Source organism: Oncorhynchus masou, unplaced genomic scaffold (assembly GCF_036934945.1).
Source record: "Oncorhynchus masou masou isolate Uvic2021 unplaced genomic scaffold, UVic_Omas_1.1 unplaced_scaffold_1200, whole genome shotgun sequence".
Lineage (NCBI taxonomy): Eukaryota > Metazoa > Chordata > Actinopteri > Salmoniformes > Salmonidae > Oncorhynchus > Oncorhynchus masou.
This window is the reverse complement of record NW_027001780.1, coordinates 30001-52237: the sequence shown is the minus strand read 5'-3', so window position 1 is coordinate 52237 and position 22237 is coordinate 30001. Positions and strand designations below refer to the sequence as shown.

General features: G+C 43.7%; 2 protein-coding genes and 1 non-coding gene across 3 annotated transcripts in view; 1 reads left to right on the top strand and 2 right to left on the bottom strand.

Annotated features, from left to right (window-relative positions):
- The window catches only part of alg1 (ALG1 chitobiosyldiphosphodolichol beta-mannosyltransferase), a 46238-nt gene extending 31112 nt beyond the window's left edge, over positions 1-15126 (bottom strand). The window contains exons 1-7 of the mRNA XM_064958278.1: positions 14791-15126; positions 14551-14628; positions 12827-12930; positions 11607-11755; positions 10537-10626; positions 7621-7672; positions 49-109 (exon numbers count right to left, since the gene is read on the bottom strand). Of these exons, the coding sequence (XP_064814350.1) occupies positions 49-109; positions 7621-7672; positions 10537-10626; positions 11607-11755; positions 12827-12930; positions 14551-14628; positions 14791-15082 (826 nt within the window). The 5' untranslated portion in view covers positions 15083-15126. The remainder of the gene's footprint in view (positions 1-48; positions 110-7620; positions 7673-10536; positions 10627-11606; positions 11756-12826; positions 12931-14550; positions 14629-14790) is intronic.
- A 3512-nt stretch (positions 15127-18638) lies between these two features.
- cunh16orf89 (chromosome unknown C16orf89 homolog) overlaps positions 18639-22237 on the top strand; it is a 10984-nt gene continuing 7385 nt past the window's right edge. Inside the window, exons 1-2 of the mRNA XM_064958281.1 lie at positions 18639-19047; positions 19845-19997. Of these exons, the coding sequence (XP_064814353.1) occupies positions 18873-19047; positions 19845-19997 (328 nt within the window). The 5' untranslated portion in view covers positions 18639-18872. The remainder of the gene's footprint in view (positions 19048-19844; positions 19998-22237) is intronic.
- Positions 19509-19584, bottom strand: trnap-ugg (transfer RNA proline (anticodon UGG)). Its single transcript has one exon. It is a non-coding gene; the product is annotated as a tRNA-Pro (tRNA).

Below are 22237 nucleotides of genomic sequence, written 5' to 3'. Positions count from 1 at the left end.
GGAGGATGCTCTTTAAAATGGGGCTCAACTGTAGATGGTAATGATTACCTTCCAGAGCCTTCAGCAGAATGGAGAAGTCCTCATCCTCTGTTGAACACAGACCTGACTCCTAACAGTGAACACCCTAACAAGTGTTTACATCTGACAGCTGTGTGTACTTAACAGAATGTACACATGTCAACTAAACCTGATAAAATCCAATCCTGGCTCTAACAGAAAATCTGGCTCTAGTTTGACCCCATCTGACCTGACTCCTAACAGAATGTAATCTGGCTCTAGTCTGACCCCCATCCTGACCTGACTCCTAACAGAATGTAATCTGGCTCTAGTCTGATCCCCATTCTGACCTGACTCCTAACAGAATGTAATCTGGCTCTAGTCTGACCCCCATTCTGACCTGACTCCTAACAGAATGTAATCTGGCTCTAGTCTGATCCCCATTCTGACCTGACTCCTAACAGAATGTAATCTGGCTCTAGTCCGATCCCCATTCTGACCTGACTCCTAACAGAATGTAATCTGGCTCTAGTCTGACCCCCATCCTGACCTGACTCCTAACAGAATGTAATCTGGCTCTAGTCTGATCCCCAATCTGACCTGACTCCTAACAGAATGTAATCTGGCTCTAGTTTGACCCCCATCCTGACCTGACTCCTAACAGAATCTGACCTGACTCCTAACAGAATGTAATCTGGCTCTAGTCTGATCCCCATTCTGACCTGACTCCTAACAGAATGTAATCTGGCTCTAGTTTGATCCCCATTCTGACCTGACTCCTAACAGAATGTAATCTGGCTCTAGTTTGACCCCCATCCTGACCTGACTCCTAACAGAATGTAATCTGGCTCTAGTCTGACCCCATTCTGACCTGACTCCTAACAGAATGTAATCTGGCTCTAGTCTGACCCCATCCTGACCTGACTCCTAACAGAATGTAATCTGGCTCTAGTCTGACCCCCATTCTGACCTGACTCCTAACAGAATGTAATCTGGCTCTAGTCTGACCCCCATCCTGACCTGACTCCTAACAGAATGTAATCTGGCTCTAGTCTGACCCCCATCCTGACCTGACTCCTAACAGAATGTAATCTGGCTCTAGTCTGACCCCCATCTGACCTGACTCCTAACAGAATGTAATCTGGCTCTAGTCTGACCCCCATTCTGACCTGACTCCTAACAGAATGTAATCTGGCTCTAGTCTGACCCCATCCTGACCTGACTCCTAACAGAATGTAATCTGGCTCTAGTTTGATCCCCATCCTGACCTGACTCCTAACAGAATGTAATCTGGCTCTAGTCTGATCCCCATCCTGACCTGACTCCTAACAGAATGTAATCTGGCTCTAGTCTGACCCCCATTCTGACCTGACTCCTAACAGAATGTAATCTGGCTCTAGTTTGACCCCCATTCTGACCTGACTCCTAACAGAATGTAATCTGGCTCTAGTCTGACCCCATCCTGACCTGACTCCTAACAGAATGTAATCTGGCTCTAGTCTGACCCCCATCCTGACCTGACTCCTAACAGAATGTAATCTGGCTCTAGTCTGACCCCCATCCTGACCTGACTCCTAACAGAATGTAATCTGGCTCTAGTCTGACCCCCATTCTGACCTGACTCCTAACAGAATGTAATCTGGCTCTAGTCTGACCCCCATCCTGACCTGACTCCTAACAGAATGTAATCTGGCTCTAGTCTGACCCCCATCCTGACCTGACTCCGAACAGAATGTAATCTGGCTCTAGTCTTGATCCCCATCTGACCTGACTCCTAACAGAATGTAATCTGGCTCTAGTTTGATCCCCATCCTGACCTGACTCCTAACAGAATGTAATCTGGCTCTAGTCTGACCCCCATCCTGACCTGACTCCTAACAGAATGTAATCTGGCTCTAGTTTGACCCCCATCCTGACCTGACTCCTAACAGAATGTAATCTGGCTCTAGTCTGATCCCCATTCTGACCTGACTCCTAACAGAATGTAATCTGGCTCTAGTTTGATCCCCATTCTGACCTGACTCCTAACAGAATGTAATCTGGCTCTAGTTTGATCCCCATCCTGACCTGACTCCTAACAGAATGTAATCTGGCTCTAGTCTGACCCCCATTCTGACCTGACTCCTAACAGAATGTAATCTGGCTCTAGTTTGACCCCATTCTGACCTGACTCCTAACAGAATGTAATCTGGCTCTAGTCTGACCCCCATCTGACCTGACTCCTAACAGAATGTAATCTGGCTCTATTCTGACCCCCATCCTGACCTGACTCCTAACAGAATGTAATCTGGCTCTAGTTTGACCCCCATCCTGACCTGACTCCTAACAGAATGTAATCTGGCTCTAGTCTGACCCCCATCCTGACCTGACTCCTAACAGAATGTAATCTGGCTCTAGTTTGATCCCCATTCTGACCTGACTCCTAACAGAATGTAATCTGGCTCTAGTCTGACCCCCATCCTGACCTGACTCCTAACAGAATGTAATCTGGCTCTAGTCTGATCCCCATTCTGACCTGACTCCTAACAGAATGTAATCTGGCTCTACTCTGATCCCCATCTGACCTGACTCCTAACAGAATGTAATCTGGCTCTAGTCTGATCCCCATTCTGACCTGACTCCTAACAGAATGTAATCTGGCTCTAGTCTGACCCCAATCTGACCTGACTCCTAACAGAATGTAATCTGGCTCTAGTCTGACCCCCATTCTGACCTGACTCCTAACAGAATGTAATCTGGCTCTATTCTGACCCCATCTGACCTGACTCCTAACAGAATGTAATCTGGCTCTATTCTGACCCCCATTCTGACCTGACTCCTAACAGAATGTAATCTGGCTCTAGTCTGACCCCCATCCTGACCTGACTCCTAACAGAATGTAATCTGGCTCTAGTCTGACCCCCATCCTGACCTGACTCCTAACAGAATGTAATCTGGCTCTAGTCTGATCCCCATCCTGACCTGACTCCTAACAGAATGTAATCTGGCTCTAGTCTGACCCCCATTCTGACCTGACTCCTAACAGAATGTAATCTGGCTCTAGTCTGACCCCCATCTGACCTGACTCCTAACAGAATGTAATCTGGCTCTAGTCTGATCCCCATTCTGACCTGACTCCTAACAGAATGTAAACTGGCTCAGGATGTTTGACCCCATTCTAGAACTGACTCCTAACAGAATGTAAGAAAAACTATTTAGATTGGGGAAAAATCCAGAAAAACTTTCCACTTAAACTGAATAAAAGCCCTATGGCCCTACAGAATGTAATCTGGCCATTTGACCCCTGTGCCTGACCTGGGGTACTGAACAGAATGTCCAGCTGGTGCTGCTGATCCCCCAGGTCGACCTGACTCAAAGTCACAGAAATCTGGTCACTGACCCCATCGACCTGACTCCTAACAGAATGTAATCTGGCTCTGTCTCATCCCAGGTCCTGACCTGACTGTAACAGAATGTTATAACTGGTTATGACATGTCTATGACTCGTGTAACAGAATGTAATATTTATGATAGTTCTTTATCCCCAATATAAACTGACTCCAAGAGGATAATCTGGCTAGTACAGGCCCCATCCTGACCTCAAGAACCAAGAGGATGTAATCTGGCTCTAGTCAGGCCCCCATTCCTCCAGAACCAACAGGATGTAATCTGGCTCTAGTACAGGCCCCATTCCTCCAAGAACCAACAGATATGTAATACTGGCCCTGTGTTCCTCCAGAACCAAGAGGATAACAGAATGTAATCTGGCCCTGTGTTCCCCATCCAAGACCTGACTCCTAACAGAATGTAATCTGGCCCTGTGTTCCTCCATCCTGACCTGACTCCTAACAGGATGTAATCTGGCTCTACAGGACCCCCATTCCTCCTGAACCAACAGAATAATCTGGCTCTAGTACAGGCCCCCATGTTCCTCCAGAACCAAGAGATATGTAATCTGGCCCTGTGTTCCCCAGAACCAAGAGGATAACTGTAGTACAGGCCCTGTGTTCCTCAACAACCAATGGATAACTGGCTCTAGTACAGATCCCTGTGTTCCTCCTGAACCAACAGAATAATCTGTAGTACAGGCCCCCATGTTCCTCCTGAACCAACAGATAACTGTAATCCCTGGCTCTACTCTGAACCCCATTCTGACCTGACTCCTAACAGAATGTAATCTGGCCCTGTGTTCCTCCAGAACCCCAGGATAACCTGACTCCTAACAGAATGTAATCTGGCTCTGTGTTCCTCCAGAACCAAGACTCCTAACTGTAGTAATCTGGCTCTAGAACCAAGAGGATGACCCCCATGTGACCTCCAAGACTCCAACAGAATGTAATCTGGCCCTGTCTGATCCCCAAGAACCAAGAGGATAACTGAATGTAATCAGGCCCTAGTCTGACCCCCATTCTGACCTGACTCCAAGAGAATAACTGTAATCTGGCCCTGTGTTCCTCCAGAACCAAGACTCCTAACAGAATGTAATCTGGCCCTGTGTTCCCCATCTGAACCAACTCCTAACAGAATGTAATCTGTAGTACAGGCCCTGTGTTCCTCCAGAACCAAGAGAAACTGTAATCTGGCCCTGTGATCCTCCAGAACCAAGAGGATAGAATGTAGTACAGGCCCTGTGTTCCTCCCAAGAGGATAACTGTAGTATGACCCTGTGTCCTCCAACCAAGAGGATAACTGTAGTACAGGCCCTGTGTTCCTCCAGAACCAAGAGGATAACTGTAGTACAGGCCCTGTGTTCCTCCAGAACCAAACAGGATAACTGTAGTACAGGCCCTGTGTTCCTCCAGAACCAAGAGGATAACTTTAGTACAGGCCCTGTGTTCCTCCAAGAACCAAGAGGTAACTGTCTAGTACAGGCCCTGAAAACAGGCCCTGTTCCTCCAGAACCAAGAGGATAACTGGCCCTAGTACAGGCCCTGTGTTCCTCTAGAACCAAGAGGATAACTGTAGTACAGGCCCTGTGTTCCTCCAGAACCAAGAGGATAACTGAGTACAGGCCCTCCTCCAGAACCAAGAGGATAATGGGGTACAGGCCCTCATAACTTATGTATACAGGCCCTGTTTCTGAACCAAGACTCATCACCAGGCCCTGTAACCTCCAGAACCAAGAGGATTGGTACAGGCCCTGAACATGTTCTCCAGAACCAAGAGGATAACTATAGTAGAGGCCCTGTGTTCCTCCAGAACCAAGAGGATAACTGTAGTACAGGCCCTGTGTTCCTCCAAGAACCAAGAGGATAACTGTAGTACAGGCCCTGTGTTCCTCAAGAACCAAGAGGATAACTAGTACAGGCCCTGTGTTCCTCCAGAACCAAGAGGATAACTGTAGTCAGGCCCTGTGTTCCTCCAGAACCAAGAGGATAACTAGGTACAGGAGGATAACCCAGGTCAAGAACCAAGAGTAACTTCCTCAGGACTCAATAACCAATACAGGCCCCTGTGTTCCTCAGAACCAAGGGATAACTATAGTACAGGCCCTGTGTTCCTCATAACTGTAGTACAGGCCCTGTGTTCCTCAAGAACCAAGAGGATAACTATAGTACAGGCCCTGTGTTCCTCCAGAACCAAGAGGATAATAAGACAGGCCCTGTGTTCCTCCAGAACCAAGAGGATAACTGTAGTACAGGCCCTGTGTTCCTCCAAGAACCAAGAGGATAACTATAGTACAGGCCCTGTGTTCCTCCAGAACCAAGAGGATAACTGTAGTACAGGCCCTGTGTTCCTCCAAGAACCAAGAGGATAACTATAGTACAGGCCCTGTGTTCCTCAAGAACCAAGAGGATAACTATAGTACAGGCCCTGTGTTCCTCAAGAACCAAGAGGATAACTGTAGTACAGGCCCTGTGTTCCTCCAGAACCAAGAGGATAACTGTAGTACAGGCCCTGTGTTCCTCCAGAACCAAGAGGATAACTGTAGTACAGGCCCTGTGTTCCTCCAGAACCAAGAGGATAACTGTAGTACAGGCCCTGTGTTCCTCCAGAACCAAGAGGATAACTGTAGTACAGGCCCTGTGTTCCACCAGAACCAATTCAAGAACCAAGAGGATAACTGTAGTACAGGCCCTGTGTTCCTCAAGAACCAAGAGGATAACTGTAGTACAGGCCCTGTGTTCCCCAAGAACCAAGAGGATAACTGTAGTACAGGCCCTGTGTTCCTCCAGAACCAAGAGGATAACTGTAGTACAGGCCCTGTGTTCCTCAAGAACCAAGAGGATAACTGTAGTACAGGCCCTGTGTTCCTCCAAGAACCAATAGGATAACTATAGTACAGGCCCTGTGTTCCTCCAGGAACCAAGAGGATAACTGTAGTACAGGCCCTGTGTTCCTCCAGAACCAAGAGGATAACTATAGTAGTACAGGCCCTGTGTTCCTCCAGAACCAAGAGGATAACTGTAGTACAGGCCCTGTGTTCCTCCAGAACCAAGAGGATAACTGTAGTACAGGCCCTGTGTTCCTCCAGGAAGAACCAAGAGGATAACTATAGTACAGGCCCTGTGTTCCTCCAGAACCAACAGGCCCTGTGTTCCTCCAGAACCAAGAGGATAACTGTTGTACAGGCCCTGTGTTCCTCCACAGGCCCTGTGTTCCTCCAGAACCAAGAGGATAACTGTTGTACAGGCCCTGTGTTCCTCCAGAACCAAGAGGATAACTGTAGTACAGGCCCTGTGTTCCTCCAGGAACCAAGAGGATAACTGGCTTGTCAGTGAGGTGTGTTCCTCCAGGACCAAGAGGATAAGACAGGCCCTGTGTTCTTCCAGAACCAAGAGGATAACTGTAGTACAGGCCCTGTGTTCCTCCAGGAGGAGGATAACTTGTAGTACAGGCCCTGTGTTCCTCCCAATAGGAGGAGGATAAGACAGGTGGCCCTGCCTCTAAGGAACAGAGGATAAGACAGGTGGCTTGTCATACAATGTGTTCCCTATAGGAGGAGGATAAGACAGGCCCTGGTTCCTCCAGAACCATAGGAGGAGGATAAGATACAATGTGTGTCGCCCTCCAGAACCAAGGATAAGACAGGCCCTGTCCCTATAGGAGAAGATAAGAGGTGGCTGTTGTCATACAATGTGGTACATACAATGTGGTCGCTCCATAGGAGGAGGATAAGACAGGTGGCTTGTCATACAATGTGGTCGCAGTCAGGCCAGGAGGAGGATAAGACAGGTGGCTTGTCATACAATGTGGTCGGCCCTATAGGAGGATAACTGGCTAGTCAAGGCAGGTGGCTTGTCATACAATGTGGTCGCCCTATAGGAGGAGGATAAGACCAAGGTGGTAAAGCCCCTATAGGAGGAGGATAAGACAGGTGGTTAGTCATACATGGCCCTAAGGGAGGAGGATAAGACAGGTGGCTTGTCATACAATGTGGTCGCCCTATAGGGCCAGAGGAGGATAAGACAGGTGGTCATGCCCTATAGGTGGAGGATAAGACAGGTGGCTTGTCATACAATGTGGTCGCCTCTAGGGTGGGTAACAAGGAGGAGGATACAGGTGGCTTGTCAGTGGTCGCCATAGGAGGATAAGACAGGTGGCTCATACAATGTGGTCGCCCTATAGGAGGAGGATAAGACAGGTGGTCATGCCCTCATAGGAGGGCTACATTGTGTCATAAGGATAAGACTGTTGTCATACAATGTGTTCAGCCTCATGAACAGCAGGTGGCTTGTCATACAATGTGGTCGCCCTATAGGAGGAGGATAAGGGTGGCTTGTCATACAATGTGGTCGCCCTATAGGAGGATAAGACAGGTGGCTTGTCATACAATGTGGTCGCCCTATAGGAGGAGGATAAGACAGGTGGCTTGTCATACAATGGAGGAGGATAAGACAGGTGGCTTGTCATACAATGTGGTCGCCCTATAGGAGGAGGATAAGACAGGTGGCTTGTCATACAATGTGGTAGGGAGGAGGATAAGACAGGTGGCTTGTCATACAATGTGGTCCCCTATAGGAGGAGGATAAGACAGGTGGCTTGTCATAAGACAGGTGGTCGCCCTATAGGAGGAGGATAAGACAGGTGGTCGCCCTAGGTAAGGGTGGCTTGTCATACAATGTGGTCGCCCTATAGGAGGAGGATAAGACAGCCCTTAGGAGGATAAGACAGGTGGCTTGTCATACAATGTGGTTATAGGAGGATAAGACAGGGGTTAGTCATACCAAGGGAGGATAAGACAGGTGGCTTGTCATACAATGTGCCCCTAAGGGGTTAAGACAGGTGGCCATAGGAGGAGGATAAGACAGGTGGCTTGTCATACAATGGGTTAGCCCTATAGGAGGAGGATAAGACAGCCAAGGTGGTCGCCCTATAGGTGGAGGATAAGACAGGTGGCTTGTCATATGGCCAAGGAGGAGGATAAGACAGGTGGTCCCTATAGGAGGAGGATAAGACAGGTGGCTTGTCATACAATGTGGTCATGACCAATAGTCATGACCAAGGGTGGCTTGTCATGACAAGGGGTTAGTCATGAGGAAGGGGTTAAGTCATGGCCAAGGGTTAGTCATGGAAGGGGATCAAGACCAAGTGGTTAGTCATGACAATAAGACATTAGGTCGGGGTTAGTCATGGCCAAGGGGTTAGTCATGGAGGAGGATAAGACCAAGGGGTTAGTCATGACCAAGGGATTAGTCATGACCATGGCCAAGGAGGATAATCATGGTCGCCAATAGGGTTAGTAATGACAAGGGGCTTAGTCATGACCAAGGGGTTAGTCATGACCAAGGATTAGTCATGGCCCAAGGGGTTAGTCATGACCAAGGGGTTAGTCATGGCCAAGGGATTAGTCAGGTGACCAAGGGGTTAGTCATGACCAAGGGATTAGTCATGGCCAAGGGATTAGTCATGACAAGGGGTTAGTCATGAATGTGGGGTTAGTCATGGATGATAAGGGTTAGTCATGACCAAGGGGTTAGTCATGATGACCAAGGGGATTAGACAGGTGGCCATACAATGGGTTAGTCATGGAGGAGTCATAAGACCAAGGTTTTAGTCATGACCAAGGGATTAGATCATCATGACCAAGGGGTTAGTCATTAGTCATGGCCATGTGGTCGGGGTTATCATGGGGAGGGGATAGTCATGATGACCAAGGGGTTAGTCATGGACCAAGGGGATAAGTCATGGCCATGGGTTTAGTCAGGTGGCCAAGGGTTAGTCATGACCAAGGGTTAGTCATGGCCAAGGTTAGGATAATGTGGTCGCCAAGGGGTTAGGCCAAGGGGTTAGTCATGACCAATGGGTTAGTCATGCCAATGGGAGGAGTCATGGACAAGGGCTTAGTCATGGGTTAGTCCAAGGGGGCCAAGGGGTTAGTCATGATGACCAAGGGGTTAGTCATGGCCAAGGGGTTAGTCATGGCCAAGGGTTAGTCATGGCCAAGGGGTTAGTCATGGCCAAGGGGTTAGTCATGATGGCCAAGGGGTTAGTCATGGCCAAGGGTTTAGTCATGGCCAAGGGGTTAGTCATGGATGATGGCCAAGGGTTAGTCATGGCCAAGGGGTTAGTCATGGCCAAGGGTTTAGTCATGAAGGGTTAGTCATGGACCAAGGGGTTAGTCATGGCCAAGGGATTAGTCATGACCATGGGGGGTTAGTCATGATGGCCAAGGGGTTAGTCATGACCAAGGGGTTAGTCATGGCCAAGGGATTAGTTAGTCATGACCAAGGGGTTAGTCATGACCAAGGGATTAGTCATGATGACCAAGGGGTTAGTCATGACCAAGGGGTTAGTCATGGCCAAGGGATTAGTTAAGACCAAGGGGTTAGTCATGGCCAAGGGATTAGTCATGGCCAAGGGGTTAGTCATGACCAAGGGATTAGTCATGGCCAAGGGATTAGTTAAGACCAAGGGGTTAGTCATGACCAAGGGGTTAGTCATGATGACCAAGGGGTTAGTCATGACCAAGGGATTAGTCATGACCAAGGGGTTAGTCATGACCAAGGGGTTAGTCATGATGGCCAATGGGTTAGTCATGACCAAGGGGTTAGTCATGACCAAGGGGTTAGTCATGGCCAAGGGGTTAGTCATGATGGCCAAGGGGTTAGTCATGATGACCAAGGGATTAGTCATGACCAAGGGGTTAGTCATGGCCAAGGGGTTAGTCATGATGACCAAGGGATTGGTCATGACAAGGGGTTAGTCATGACCAAGGGATTAGTCATGGCCAAGGGGTTAGTCATGACCAAGGGGTTAGTCATGGCCAAGGGGTTAGTCATGACCAAGGATTAGTCATGGCCAAGGGATTAGTCATGGCCAAGAGGTTAGTCATGATGGCCAAGGGGTTAGTCATGATGGCCAAGGGGTTAGTCATGACCAAGGGGAAGAGATAGGGATAGGGGGGATAGATTCAGACTCCCCACTGCATCTGTCTGTCCCTCCGTCCGTCTATCTGTCTGTCTCTCCGTCCGTCTATCTGTCTGTCTCTCCATCCGTCTATCTGTGTCTGTCGTTCCGTCCGTCTCTATCGATGTCTGTCTGTATGTCCGTCCGTCGTCTATCTATCTACGGATGGATTGATTGACAGACGGATGTTGACAGTAAAACACTCCTTACCTGATGTTCCAGTTGTTCTGGAGGTCTTCCTTCATAGCGTTGGTGACACAAAGGTTATGGCTGGAGAGTCGCCCAAACAACTGCTCATACCTGCCAGAGACAGGAACATGGGTCCTATTCATTAATGCACACCGTAGCTAAACAGTCTGCAACAATTTATTGGACAAATTCAGGTAGGTCCCTCCTGGATCTGCCCGTTTAGTTCCCACTGAAGAAGACCATGTTCATGCAAAGCTGTAGATACATTCAGAAAGTATTCAGACCCCTTGACTTTTTCCACATTTGTTACAGAGATGGTTGTCCTTCTGGAAGGGTGTCCAATTTCCACAGAGGAACTCTAGAGCTCTGTCAGAGTGACCATCGGGTTCTTGGTCACCTCGATGACCAGGGCCCTTCTCCCCTGATTGCTCAGTTTGGTCGTGTGTCCAGCTCTAGGAAGAGTTTTGGTTGTTCCAAACATCTTCCACTAAGAATGATGGAGGCCACTGTGTTCTTGGGGACCTTCAATGCTGCAGACATGGTACCCTTCCCCAGATCGGTGCCTCGACACAATCATGTCTCAGAGCTCTACGGACAATTCCCTCTACCACAACAAGACTTGGTTTTTGCTCTGACATGCACTGTCAACTGTTGGACCTTGTATAGACAGGTGTGTGCCTTTCCAAATCATGTCCAATCAATTGAATTTACCACAAGTGGACTCCAATCAAGTTGTAGAAACATCTGAAGGATGATCAATGGAAGCAGGATTCACCTGATCTAAAATTCAAGTCTCATAGCAAAGGGTCTGAATACTGATGTAAATACATTTTGTTTGTTTGTACATTTGCAACATTTTCCCAAAAACGATTTTTGCTTTGTCGTTATGGGGTATTGAGATGCCATTATGGGGTATTGTGATGTCATTATGGGGTATTGTGATGTCATTATGGGGTATTGTGTTTAATCCAGTTTAGAATAAGGCTGTAATGTAACAAAATGTGGAGAAGGGGAAGGGGTCTGAATACTTTCCAGATGCTCTGTATGGAATAGGGATCTATTTGGGACTCAGCCATGGTGATGTTACTGACCACTGTGCCAGCCTGACGATGGGGTGGTCAGGGCCGTGCGAGAGGGCCATGATGGTGTAGCCGTAGTTGTGCCAGTCAATGATGAACCTGGATCCTCTCAGACCACACACCAGCCACGTCACCACTATACTGGGCAGTCCTGGAGGATTCTGGGGGAGGAGGAGGTCAATAACACACCAGCCACGTCACCACTATACTGGGCAGTCCTGGAGGATTCTGGGGGAGGAAGAGGTCAATAACACACCAGCCACGTCACCACTATACTGGGCAGTCCTGGAGGATTCTGGGGGAGGAAGAGGTCAATAACACACCAGCCACGTCACCACTATACTGGGCAGTCCTGGAGGATTCTGGGGGAGGAAGAGGTCAATAACACACCAGCCACGTCACCACTATACTGGGCAGTCCTGGAGGATTCTGGGGGAGGAGGCAAGTACAACTGAACAGAATAGAATGAATAGAATAAGAATAGAAGTAGAATATAATTTAAATAAGTAGGATAGAACACAATAGAACAGAATAGAATGAATAGAATTTAAAGAAGTAGGATAGAATATAATTGAACAGAACAGAATGAATGGAATTTAAAGAAGTAGGATAGAATACAATAGAACAGAACAGAATGAATAGAATAAGAATAGAAGTAGAATAGAATTTAAATAAGTAGAACACAATAGAACAGAATAGAATGAATAGAATAGAATGGCAGGTCAGGTCCTTAATAAACACTAAACACTAAAACCAACATTAAATTCACCCTTTACTAAAGCAAAACACATTAACAGCATCCTACCAGTTGTTTTGGGGGGAAATCACAGCAGTATCTGTAGATGTCTCAGGACACAAACAGCATCCTAACAGAATATAGGCGACACACACAGCAGTGTGTATTGTAGAACTATACCTGCATGAGAATATAGGGGACACACACAGCAGCGTGTATTGTAGAACTATACCTGCATGAGAATATAGGGGACACACACAGCAGCGTGTATTGTAGAACTATACCTGCATGAGAATATAGGACACACACAGAGCAGCGTGTATTGTAGAACTATACCTGCATGAGAATATAGGACACACACACAGAGCAGCGTGTATTGTAGAACTATACCTGCATGAGAATATAGGACACACACACAGAGCAGCGTGTATTGTAGAACTATACCTGCATGAGAATATAGGGGACACACACAGCAGCGTGTATTGTGGAACTATACCTGCATGAGAATATGGGACTGGACATCAGTCTTCAATAACACCAGGAGAAGCTGCAGGGACTGGAGAATCACCTTGGTAACATAGCTCACCATCCTAGGACCCACTGGAAACAGACAGACAGATGATTTTCGTCTCAGTGCTCTCTGGTAGTGGCTCTCAGAACCAGGCTATATTATGGCATAGATTCAGGACCTAACTACTGTTATACAACCAGGGATTAGTAATGGAATAAATATTCGGTAATATGGAATAAATAAATATACAGTAATATGGTATACATATACAGTAATATAGTATACATATACAGTAATATAGTATACATATACAGTAATACAGTATACATATACAGTAATATAGTATACAGATACTGTAATATAGTATACATATACAGTAATATTGTATACATATACAGTAATATAGTATACATATACAGTAATATAGTATACATATACAGTAATATAGTATACATATACAGTAATATAGTATACATATACAGTAATATAGTATACATATAGAGTAATATGGCATTAATACACTGTAATATGGTATACATATACAGTAATATAGTATACATATACAGTAATATAGTATACATATACAGTAATACAGTATACATATACAGTAATATAGTATACAGATACTGTAATATAGTATACATACAGTAATATAGTATACATATACTGTAATATAGTATACATATACAGTAATATAGTATACATATACAGTAATATAGTATACATATACTGTAATATAGTATACATATACAGTAATATAGTATACATAGACAGTAATATAGTATACATATACTGTAATATAGTATACATATACTGTAATATAGTATACATATACAGTAATATAGTATATATATATATATATATGGTATGAATAAATATACGGTAATATGGTATAAATATACGGTAATATGGTATAAATATATGGTAATATGGTTTGAATATACGGTAATATGGTATAAATATACGGTAATATGGTATAAATATACGGTAATATGGCATAAATATACGGTAATATGATATAAATATATGGTAATATGGTATATATATATGGTAATATGGTAAAAATATACGGTAATATGGCATAAATATATGGTATAAATATATGGTAATATGGTATAAATATATGGTAATATGGCATAAATATACGGTAATATGGCATAAATATATGGTAATGTGGTATAAATATATGGTAATATGATATAAATATATGGTAATATGGTATAAATATATGGTAATATGGTATAAATATATGGTAATATGGTATAAATATATGGTAATATGGTATAAATATACGGTAATATGGTATAAATATACGGTAATATGGTATAAATATATGGTAATATGGTATAAATATATGGTAATATGGTATAAATATATGGTAATATGATATAAATATATGGTAATATGGTATAAATATATGGTATAAATATATGGTAATATGGTATAAATATATGGTAATATGGTATAAATATATGGTAATATGGTATAAATATACGGTAATATGGTATAAATATATGGTAATATGGTATAAATATATGGTAATATGGTATAAATATACAGTAATATGGTATAAATATATGGTAATATGGTATAAATATACAGTAATATGGTATAAATATACAGTAATATGGTATAAATATACAGTAATATGGCATAAATATACGGTCATGGTAAATGCTGTAAACTCCTTTCCAGATCAGTTCCAGTACCTTGGAGTCCTTTAAGTTCTGTGATTGGGATGATTGTGATCCTCTCATCTCCAATCACATCCTGATGAGGCTTGGTACCTGACAATAACCACAACATGTCACAGTAGAGAAGAATAGTCAGAAGGGTTCGAGTTGGCAAGAGCACAAACACATCTGGGACCCGGCCAGCAGGGAGGCCACAAATGAAATTATAGCTCCATGCTTATTTGTACATATAACACAATCAATCTATTAATTTACCAGGGAATCCAACAAACGTTACGCTGTAGCCGTGTTTGCTGAGTGAAAGGGCATGGTACTGCATGCGAGGGCTGCGTCCGATATCCCCCAGAACCAGCACACATACACGCAGCTCCGTCAACGCGTCTCTTCTCCGTAACTTCCGCAATAACTGGGACACCAACACGGCAGTAACAGTAACGGAGACCAGTGTCCATAGTGCATTTAAAGTGGTCAGGTAAAACCCTGCCAGTAATGCGAAACCTATCAGTGAAATTGTCGCTTGAGTCATAGATGCACCGGCATCCGCCATGTTTGTTGTGACTGATGACGTGTCTTGGTGTGACGTGACGGGGGAGGAGGGGTTCAACCGGAATTTAAAGGTACCGTGCACCTACGGTGGAATCATTAGACCAAACATTTGTTCAACTAAAACGACAGTCTCTAATGCACAAAATCAGATACCCCCTCCCCGTTACGTTCCGTTTGCTTCCATTTAAGAAATGTTTTCCCATATAATTGTATTTTACATTTCGGGACTCGTGCCGCGTTCAAAACAACTGTGAATCTCCGACTTCCGACTTCAGTGCGTTCCTGCCAACTTGGAACTCGTAAAAAAAAACGACCTCTGACTGGTAAATTTATATAGTTAAATGCAAAGAGGAACCATGTGTACATATTGAAGTTTCCCAAGAGGGTTGTACATGGAACCCAAAATGGGGACAGTCGAAGAACCTGTTTGAATACCTGTTTTCTAAAAGTGTAACCGACCAGTGATGATATTTATTTTTATTTCACATTCATCTAACCTGGTAGGCCAGTTGAGAACAAGTTCTCATTTGCAACTGCGACCTGGCCAAGATAAAGCATAGCAGTGTGAACAGACAACACAGAGTTACACATGGAGTAAACAATTAACAAGTCAATAACACAGTAGGAAAAAAAAGTCTATATACATTGTGTGCAAAAGGCATGAGGAGGTAGGCAAATAATTACAATTTTGCAGATTAACACTGGAGTGATAAATGATCAGATGGTCATGTACAGGTAGAGATATTGATGTGCAAAAGAGCAGAAAAGTAAATAAATATAAACAGTACGGGGATGAGGTAGGTAAAATTGGGCGGGCTATTTACCGATAGACTATGTACAGCTGCAGCGATCGGTTAGCTGCTCAGATAGCAGATGTTTAAAGTTGGTGAGGGAGATAAAAGTCTCCAACTTCAGCAATTTTTGCAATTAGTTCCAGTCACAGGCAGCAGAGAACTGGAACGAAAGGCGGCCAAATGAGGTGTTGGCTTTAGGGATGATTAGTGAGATACACCTGCTGGAGCGCGTGCTACGGGTGGGTGTTGCCATCGTGACCAGTGAACTGAGATAAGGTGGAGCTTTACCTAGCATGGACTTGTAGATGACCTGTAGCCTGTGGGTCTGGCGACGAACATGTAGCGAGGGCCAGCCGACTAGAGCATACAAGTCGCAGTGGTGGGTGGTATAATGTGCTTTAGTAACAAAACGGATGGCACTGTGATAAACTGCATCCAGTTTGCTGAGTAGAGTATTGGAAGCTATTTTGTAGATGACATCGCCGAAGTCGAGGATCGGTAGGATAGTCAGTTTTACTAGGGTAAGTTTGGCGGCGTGAGTGAAGGAGGCTTTGTTGCGGAATAGAAAGCCGATTCTAGATTTGATTTTAGATTGGAGATGTTTGATATGAGTCTGGAAGGAGAGTTTACAGTCTAGCCAGACACCTAGGTACTTATAGATGTCCACATATTCTAGGTCGGAACCATCCAGGGTGGTGATGCTAGTCGGGCGTGCGGGTGCAGGCAGCGAACGGTTGAAAAGCATGCATTTGGTTTTACTAGCGTTGAAGAGCAGTTGGAGGCCACGGAATGAGTGTTGTATGGCATTGAAGCTCGTTTGGAGGTTAGATAGCACAGTGTCCAATGAATTACTGTAACTACAGAGACTCGATTAAACTACCGGTACTATGTAACTATAGAGACTCTATTAAACTACCGGTACTATGTAACTACAGAGACTCTATTAAACTACCGGTACTATGTAACTACAGAGACAGGTACTATAGAGATTCTATTAAACTACAGGTACTATGTAACTATATGACTGTAACTACAGAGATTCTATTAAACTACAGGTACTATGTAACTATATGACTGTAACTACAGAGACTCTATTAAACTACAGGTACTATGTAACTATGTGACTGTAACTACAGAGACTCTATTAAACTACAGGTACTATGTAACTATATGACTGTAACTACAGAGACTCTATTAAACTACAGGTACTATGTAACTATGTGACTGTAACTACAGAGACTCTATTAAACTACAGGTACTATGTAACTATATGACTGTAACTACAGAGACTCTATTAAACTACAGGTACTATATAACTATGTGACTGTAACTACAGAGACTCTATTAAACTACAGGTACTATGTAACTATATGACTGTAACTACAGAGACTCTATTAAACTACAGGTACTATGTAACTATGTGACTGTAACTACAGAGACTCTATTAAACTACAGGTACTATGTAACTACAGAGACTCTATTAAACTACAGGTACTATGTAACTATGTGACTGTAACTACAGAGACTCTATTAAACTACAGGTACTATGTAACTATGTGACTGTAACTACAGAGACTCTATTAAACTACAGGTACTATGTAACTATATGACTGTAACTACAGAGACTCTATTAAACTACAGGTACTATGTAACTATGTGACTGTAACTACAGAGACTCTATTAAACTACAGGTACTATGTAACTATATGACTGTAACTACAGAGACTCTATTAAACTACCGGTACTATGTAACTATGTGACTGTAACTACAGAGACTCTATTAAACTACAGGTACTATGTAACTATATGACTGTAACTACAGATATTCTATTAAACTACAGGTACTATGTAACTATATGACTGTAACTACAGATATTCTATTAAACTACAGGTACTATGTAACTATATGACTGTAACTACAGAGACTCTATTAAACTACAGGTACTATGTAACTATATGACTGTAACTACAGAGACTCTATTAAACTACAGGTACTATGTAACTATATGACTGTAACTACAGAGACTCTATTAAACTACAGGTACTATGTAACTATGTGACTGTAACTACAGAGACTCTATTAAACTACAGGTACTATGTAACTATATGACTGTAACTACAGAGACTCTATTAAACTACCGGTACTATGTAACTATGTGACTGTAACTACAGAGACTCTATTAAACTACAGGTACTATGTAACTATATGACTGTAACTACAGATATTCTATTAAACTACAGGTACTATGTAACTATATGACTGTAACTACAGATATTCTATTAAACTACAGGTACTATGTAACTATATGACTGTAACTACAGAGACTCTATTAAACTACCGGTACTATGTAACTATGTGACTGTAACTACAGATATTCTATTAAACTACAGGTACTATGTAACTATATGACTGTAACTACATGTAGCCATAAACCACAGACATGATCGATTAATTTCCCTTATCTGGTTTTCGGTGTAGGCAAGGCTATACATTGGACAAAATAACTGTCTTGGTTTACACTATGAATGCCTGCACCCCTCATCTCTGTCATCAAATGTACGACATTTATAGAAACATCAATTTAATTAAACACGTCTGATGAGTGTCTACCAAAAGACACTCATCCTTGACACTCTCTCTCTCTCTCTCTCTTTCTCTTACACTTTCTACACCCTCTCAATAATAACTTGATATTTTCCAATTCCATCACAGGCAGATTAGAATGTGCTCTGGCTACTCCAGGAAGTTACAAAGCATTGAATCAAATTCCTTGAAGAAACCATTTCGATATGGACGAAAGGCAACTAGCACACATTGCATTAGCCTAATTTAATAAAACGGAATTTCCAGCTTCTCAATCGATCGAGCCACGTGACAGCTCGTTTTCGCCAAACAAGCACATCACTCTTGCAAATCAGGTGTATGCGCTGCGTCAACCGTCTGGGGTTTAGCCTTGGGCGGCTATTGCTCGACTTTTAGTAGCCTTATATCAGAACATGGCTCGGTTTGTAGTTGAGGTGTTTTTTGTCCTTGTTTTCTCCGCCACCAATGCGGCGCAGGAGGAGGTCATTGATGTGATTCTAGCCAGCCTCGCCAAAAGCGCATCGTTCCTGGAGCAAGAGCACGGTAACATCAACCTAGACGGAGTGGTCGGGTACATCATCCTGCAGGGTGAGTTGTATACTAGCGTCATTATTATCACTGCGGTTAGTATCATTCTATATGGAGGGGGATAACAGAAAGGTCTGCACGCTGTATCTGATACAGTGTATCGTATATCCTCCTAATGACCACCTTTAATGAGGACGTTTCCATCCACAAGGATCTTCGTCAGGTCCAACGGAAGTGCGCACATGGACAACCCAAATATCCGAGTGAATACACCGTATGTCGAGGAAACGTGGATTATTTTGATACATGTCTGGACATTATATTGTAGTCTATGTATGTGGTTGTTTTGTTAGGCTATTGCTGGCTCAGCAAGTCAGCATGCACCAAATGCTTCCCGTTCCGGCTATTGCGGTGTCTCGCATAACAAGGCACAGTTCTTAAATATATATATCCCATTTTAGCAGACGCTTTTGTCCAAAGCGACTTACAAGTCGGCTGGGGCCACTACTTTTACATATGGGTGGTCCCAGCGGGAATCGAACCCACGACGCTTGGCGTTCCAAGCGCCATGCTCTACCGACTGAGCCACACAGGACCCCAGGCTGTCTGATTGGCTATGTGGCATCAGTGTCATGTTGATTTGAAAGAAAACAGTATATGTGATTATTATTATTATATGTGATTATTTTTGTCGATATGAAATACAAACCTTTATGGTTGATCAAAGTTTGTTGTTGTGTTCTTGTGGGCGTGTCAACATTGTAGATAGGAGAGCCAAAGATGACTTCAGTCACTTAATAATTACAGATGTCTTTTGAAAAACATCTCTTTCCATGTCCTTGTTCTCTGGGCCCCAGCGGAGTTGAAGGAAGCAGTGAGGACTTGGCCCCACACTGACCCTCTGAGCTGGTCTCAGCGCACCGCTACGGTAACCCTGGTCAGGAGGTTGGACCAGAGCCTGGCTAAGGCTGTCACCGAGCTGGAGAAGACTGACCCCAAATACTACAGAGGTATATACTACTACACCTCTCTCTCTCTGTCTCTGTCTCTCTATCTCTCTCTCTCTCTCTCTCTCACGCTCTCTCTCTGTCTCTCTCTCCCTGTCCCTCTCTCTCTCTCGCGCTCGCGCTCTCTCTCTGTCTCTCTCTCTCTGTCTCTCTCTCTGTCCCTCTCTCTCACGCTCTCTCTCTCTGTCTCTCTCTCTCTCTCTCTGTTTCTCTCTCTCCCACTCTCTCTGTCTCTCTCTCCCTCTCTCTCTGTCTCTCTCTCTCTCTCTCTGTGTCTCTCCCTCTCTGTCTCTCTCTCTCTCTCTCTCCCTCTCTCTCTCACGCTCTCTCTCTCTGTCTCTCTCTCTCTCTCGTGCTTTGTCTCTGTCTCTTGCTCTGTCTCTCTCTCTGTCTCTCTCTCTCACGCTCTGTCTCTCTGTCTCTCTCTCTCTCTCTCTCTGTCTCTCTCTCTCTCTGTCTCTCTCTCTCTCCCTCTCTCTCTCTCTCTCTCTCTCTCTCTCTCTCTCTCGTGCTTTGTCTCTGTCTCTTGCTCTGTCTCTCTCTCTCTGTCTCTCTCTCTATCTCTCTCTCTCACGCTCTCTCTCTCTCTGTCTCTCTCTCTCTCTCTCTGTCTCTCTCTCTCACGCTCTGTCTCTCTCTCTCTCTCTCTCACGCTCTGTCTCTCTCTCTCTCTCTCTCTCTCTCTCTCTCTTTCTCTGTCTCTCTCTCTCTCTCTCTCTCTTTCTTTCTCTGTCTCTCTCGCGCTTTGTCTCTCTCTCTCTCTGTCTCTCTCGCGCTCTGTCTCTCTCTCTCATCTCTCTCTCTGTCTCTCTCTCTCATCTCTCTCTCATCTCTCTCTCTCATCTCTCTCTCTGTCTCTCAAATTCAAATTCAAATTCAAATTCAAGCTGCTTTATTGGCATGAAAAACATTGTGTCAATATTGCCAAAGCAACAATGTATACAATATACATTGTAACAAAATTCTAAATGATAGCAAATATAAAATATAAAAGTGTAGTAAATAATAATACAAAATTAAATACAAAAATAATAATAATTACAGTAATAATAATAATAGCAATAACAATTAAGTTACTGCTTACTATGCAGATGTTATTATTCAGTGTCCCTCAGGCTATGGCAGGAAAATACATATTTGGCTGCAAGAGGAGCCATTGCTCCTTCGCCCATGAGTATTCTTAGTTTTTCCTCTGGGTTCAATTTGTAAAAATTTGGAATATGTTTAGTAATTTCTGTGAATAATGAATCTCTTTGTGAGGAATATTTATCACAGTAAAGGAGAAAGTGCATCTCTGTCTCTACCTCCCCTGTTATGCAGTGACCACATACATGCTCCTCTTTGGGTAGCCATGTCTTTTTATGTCTGCCGGTTTCTATTGCCAATCGGTGGTCACTCAGCCTGTACTTGGTAAGGATCTGTCTCTGCTTCGTATCTCTGACAGAGTAGAGATAATCAGCCAATTCATATTCTCTGTTTAGGGTCAGATAGCAATTTAGTCGGCTTTGGGATTTTGTTTCATTTTTCCAATGTTGTAAATATGATTCCTTTGATTGGTTCATGATTTTGCTTATTGGAATTCTTTCTTTTGAAGCAGTGCTGGTGTCAGCTTGGTTGGTGAGGTCCAACACCAGCTGACTAAGAGGGCTCGTTTCTGGGCTCAGCTCTTGGGTTTGAAGTGATTTAAATTGCAGACTTGAATTTGGACTTGAATTCAGATGTAGCCAAAATTTTAATGATCTTTTCTGTATTTTCATTATTACTGGAAAACGGCCCAATTCTGCCCTACATGCATTAGTTGGTGTATTTCTCTGGACTTGTAGGATTTTCCGACAGAATTCTGCATGTAGGGCTTCAATTGGATGTTTGTCCCACATTTTAAAGTCCAGTTTATTGAGTGGCCCCCAAACCTCACTTCCATAAAGAGCTATTGGTAGGATTACACTGTCAAATATTTTAGTCCAAATTCTAATTGGGATGTTGATTTTGAATAATTTTATTTTTATTGCATACATTGCTCTGCGGGCTTTTTCTTTGAGTGCATTCACTGCCATATTAAAGTTTCCCGATGCAGATATGGTCAGACCAAGATAGGTGTAATTTTTTGTGTGTTCAATTAAGGTGTTGTTCAGGGTGAATTTATATTTGTGTTTCTGACATCTGGGTTTTTTTTTGGAAAATCATGATTTTAGTTTTTTGGAAATTTACTGCCAGGGCCCAATTATGGCAATATTGCTCCAGAA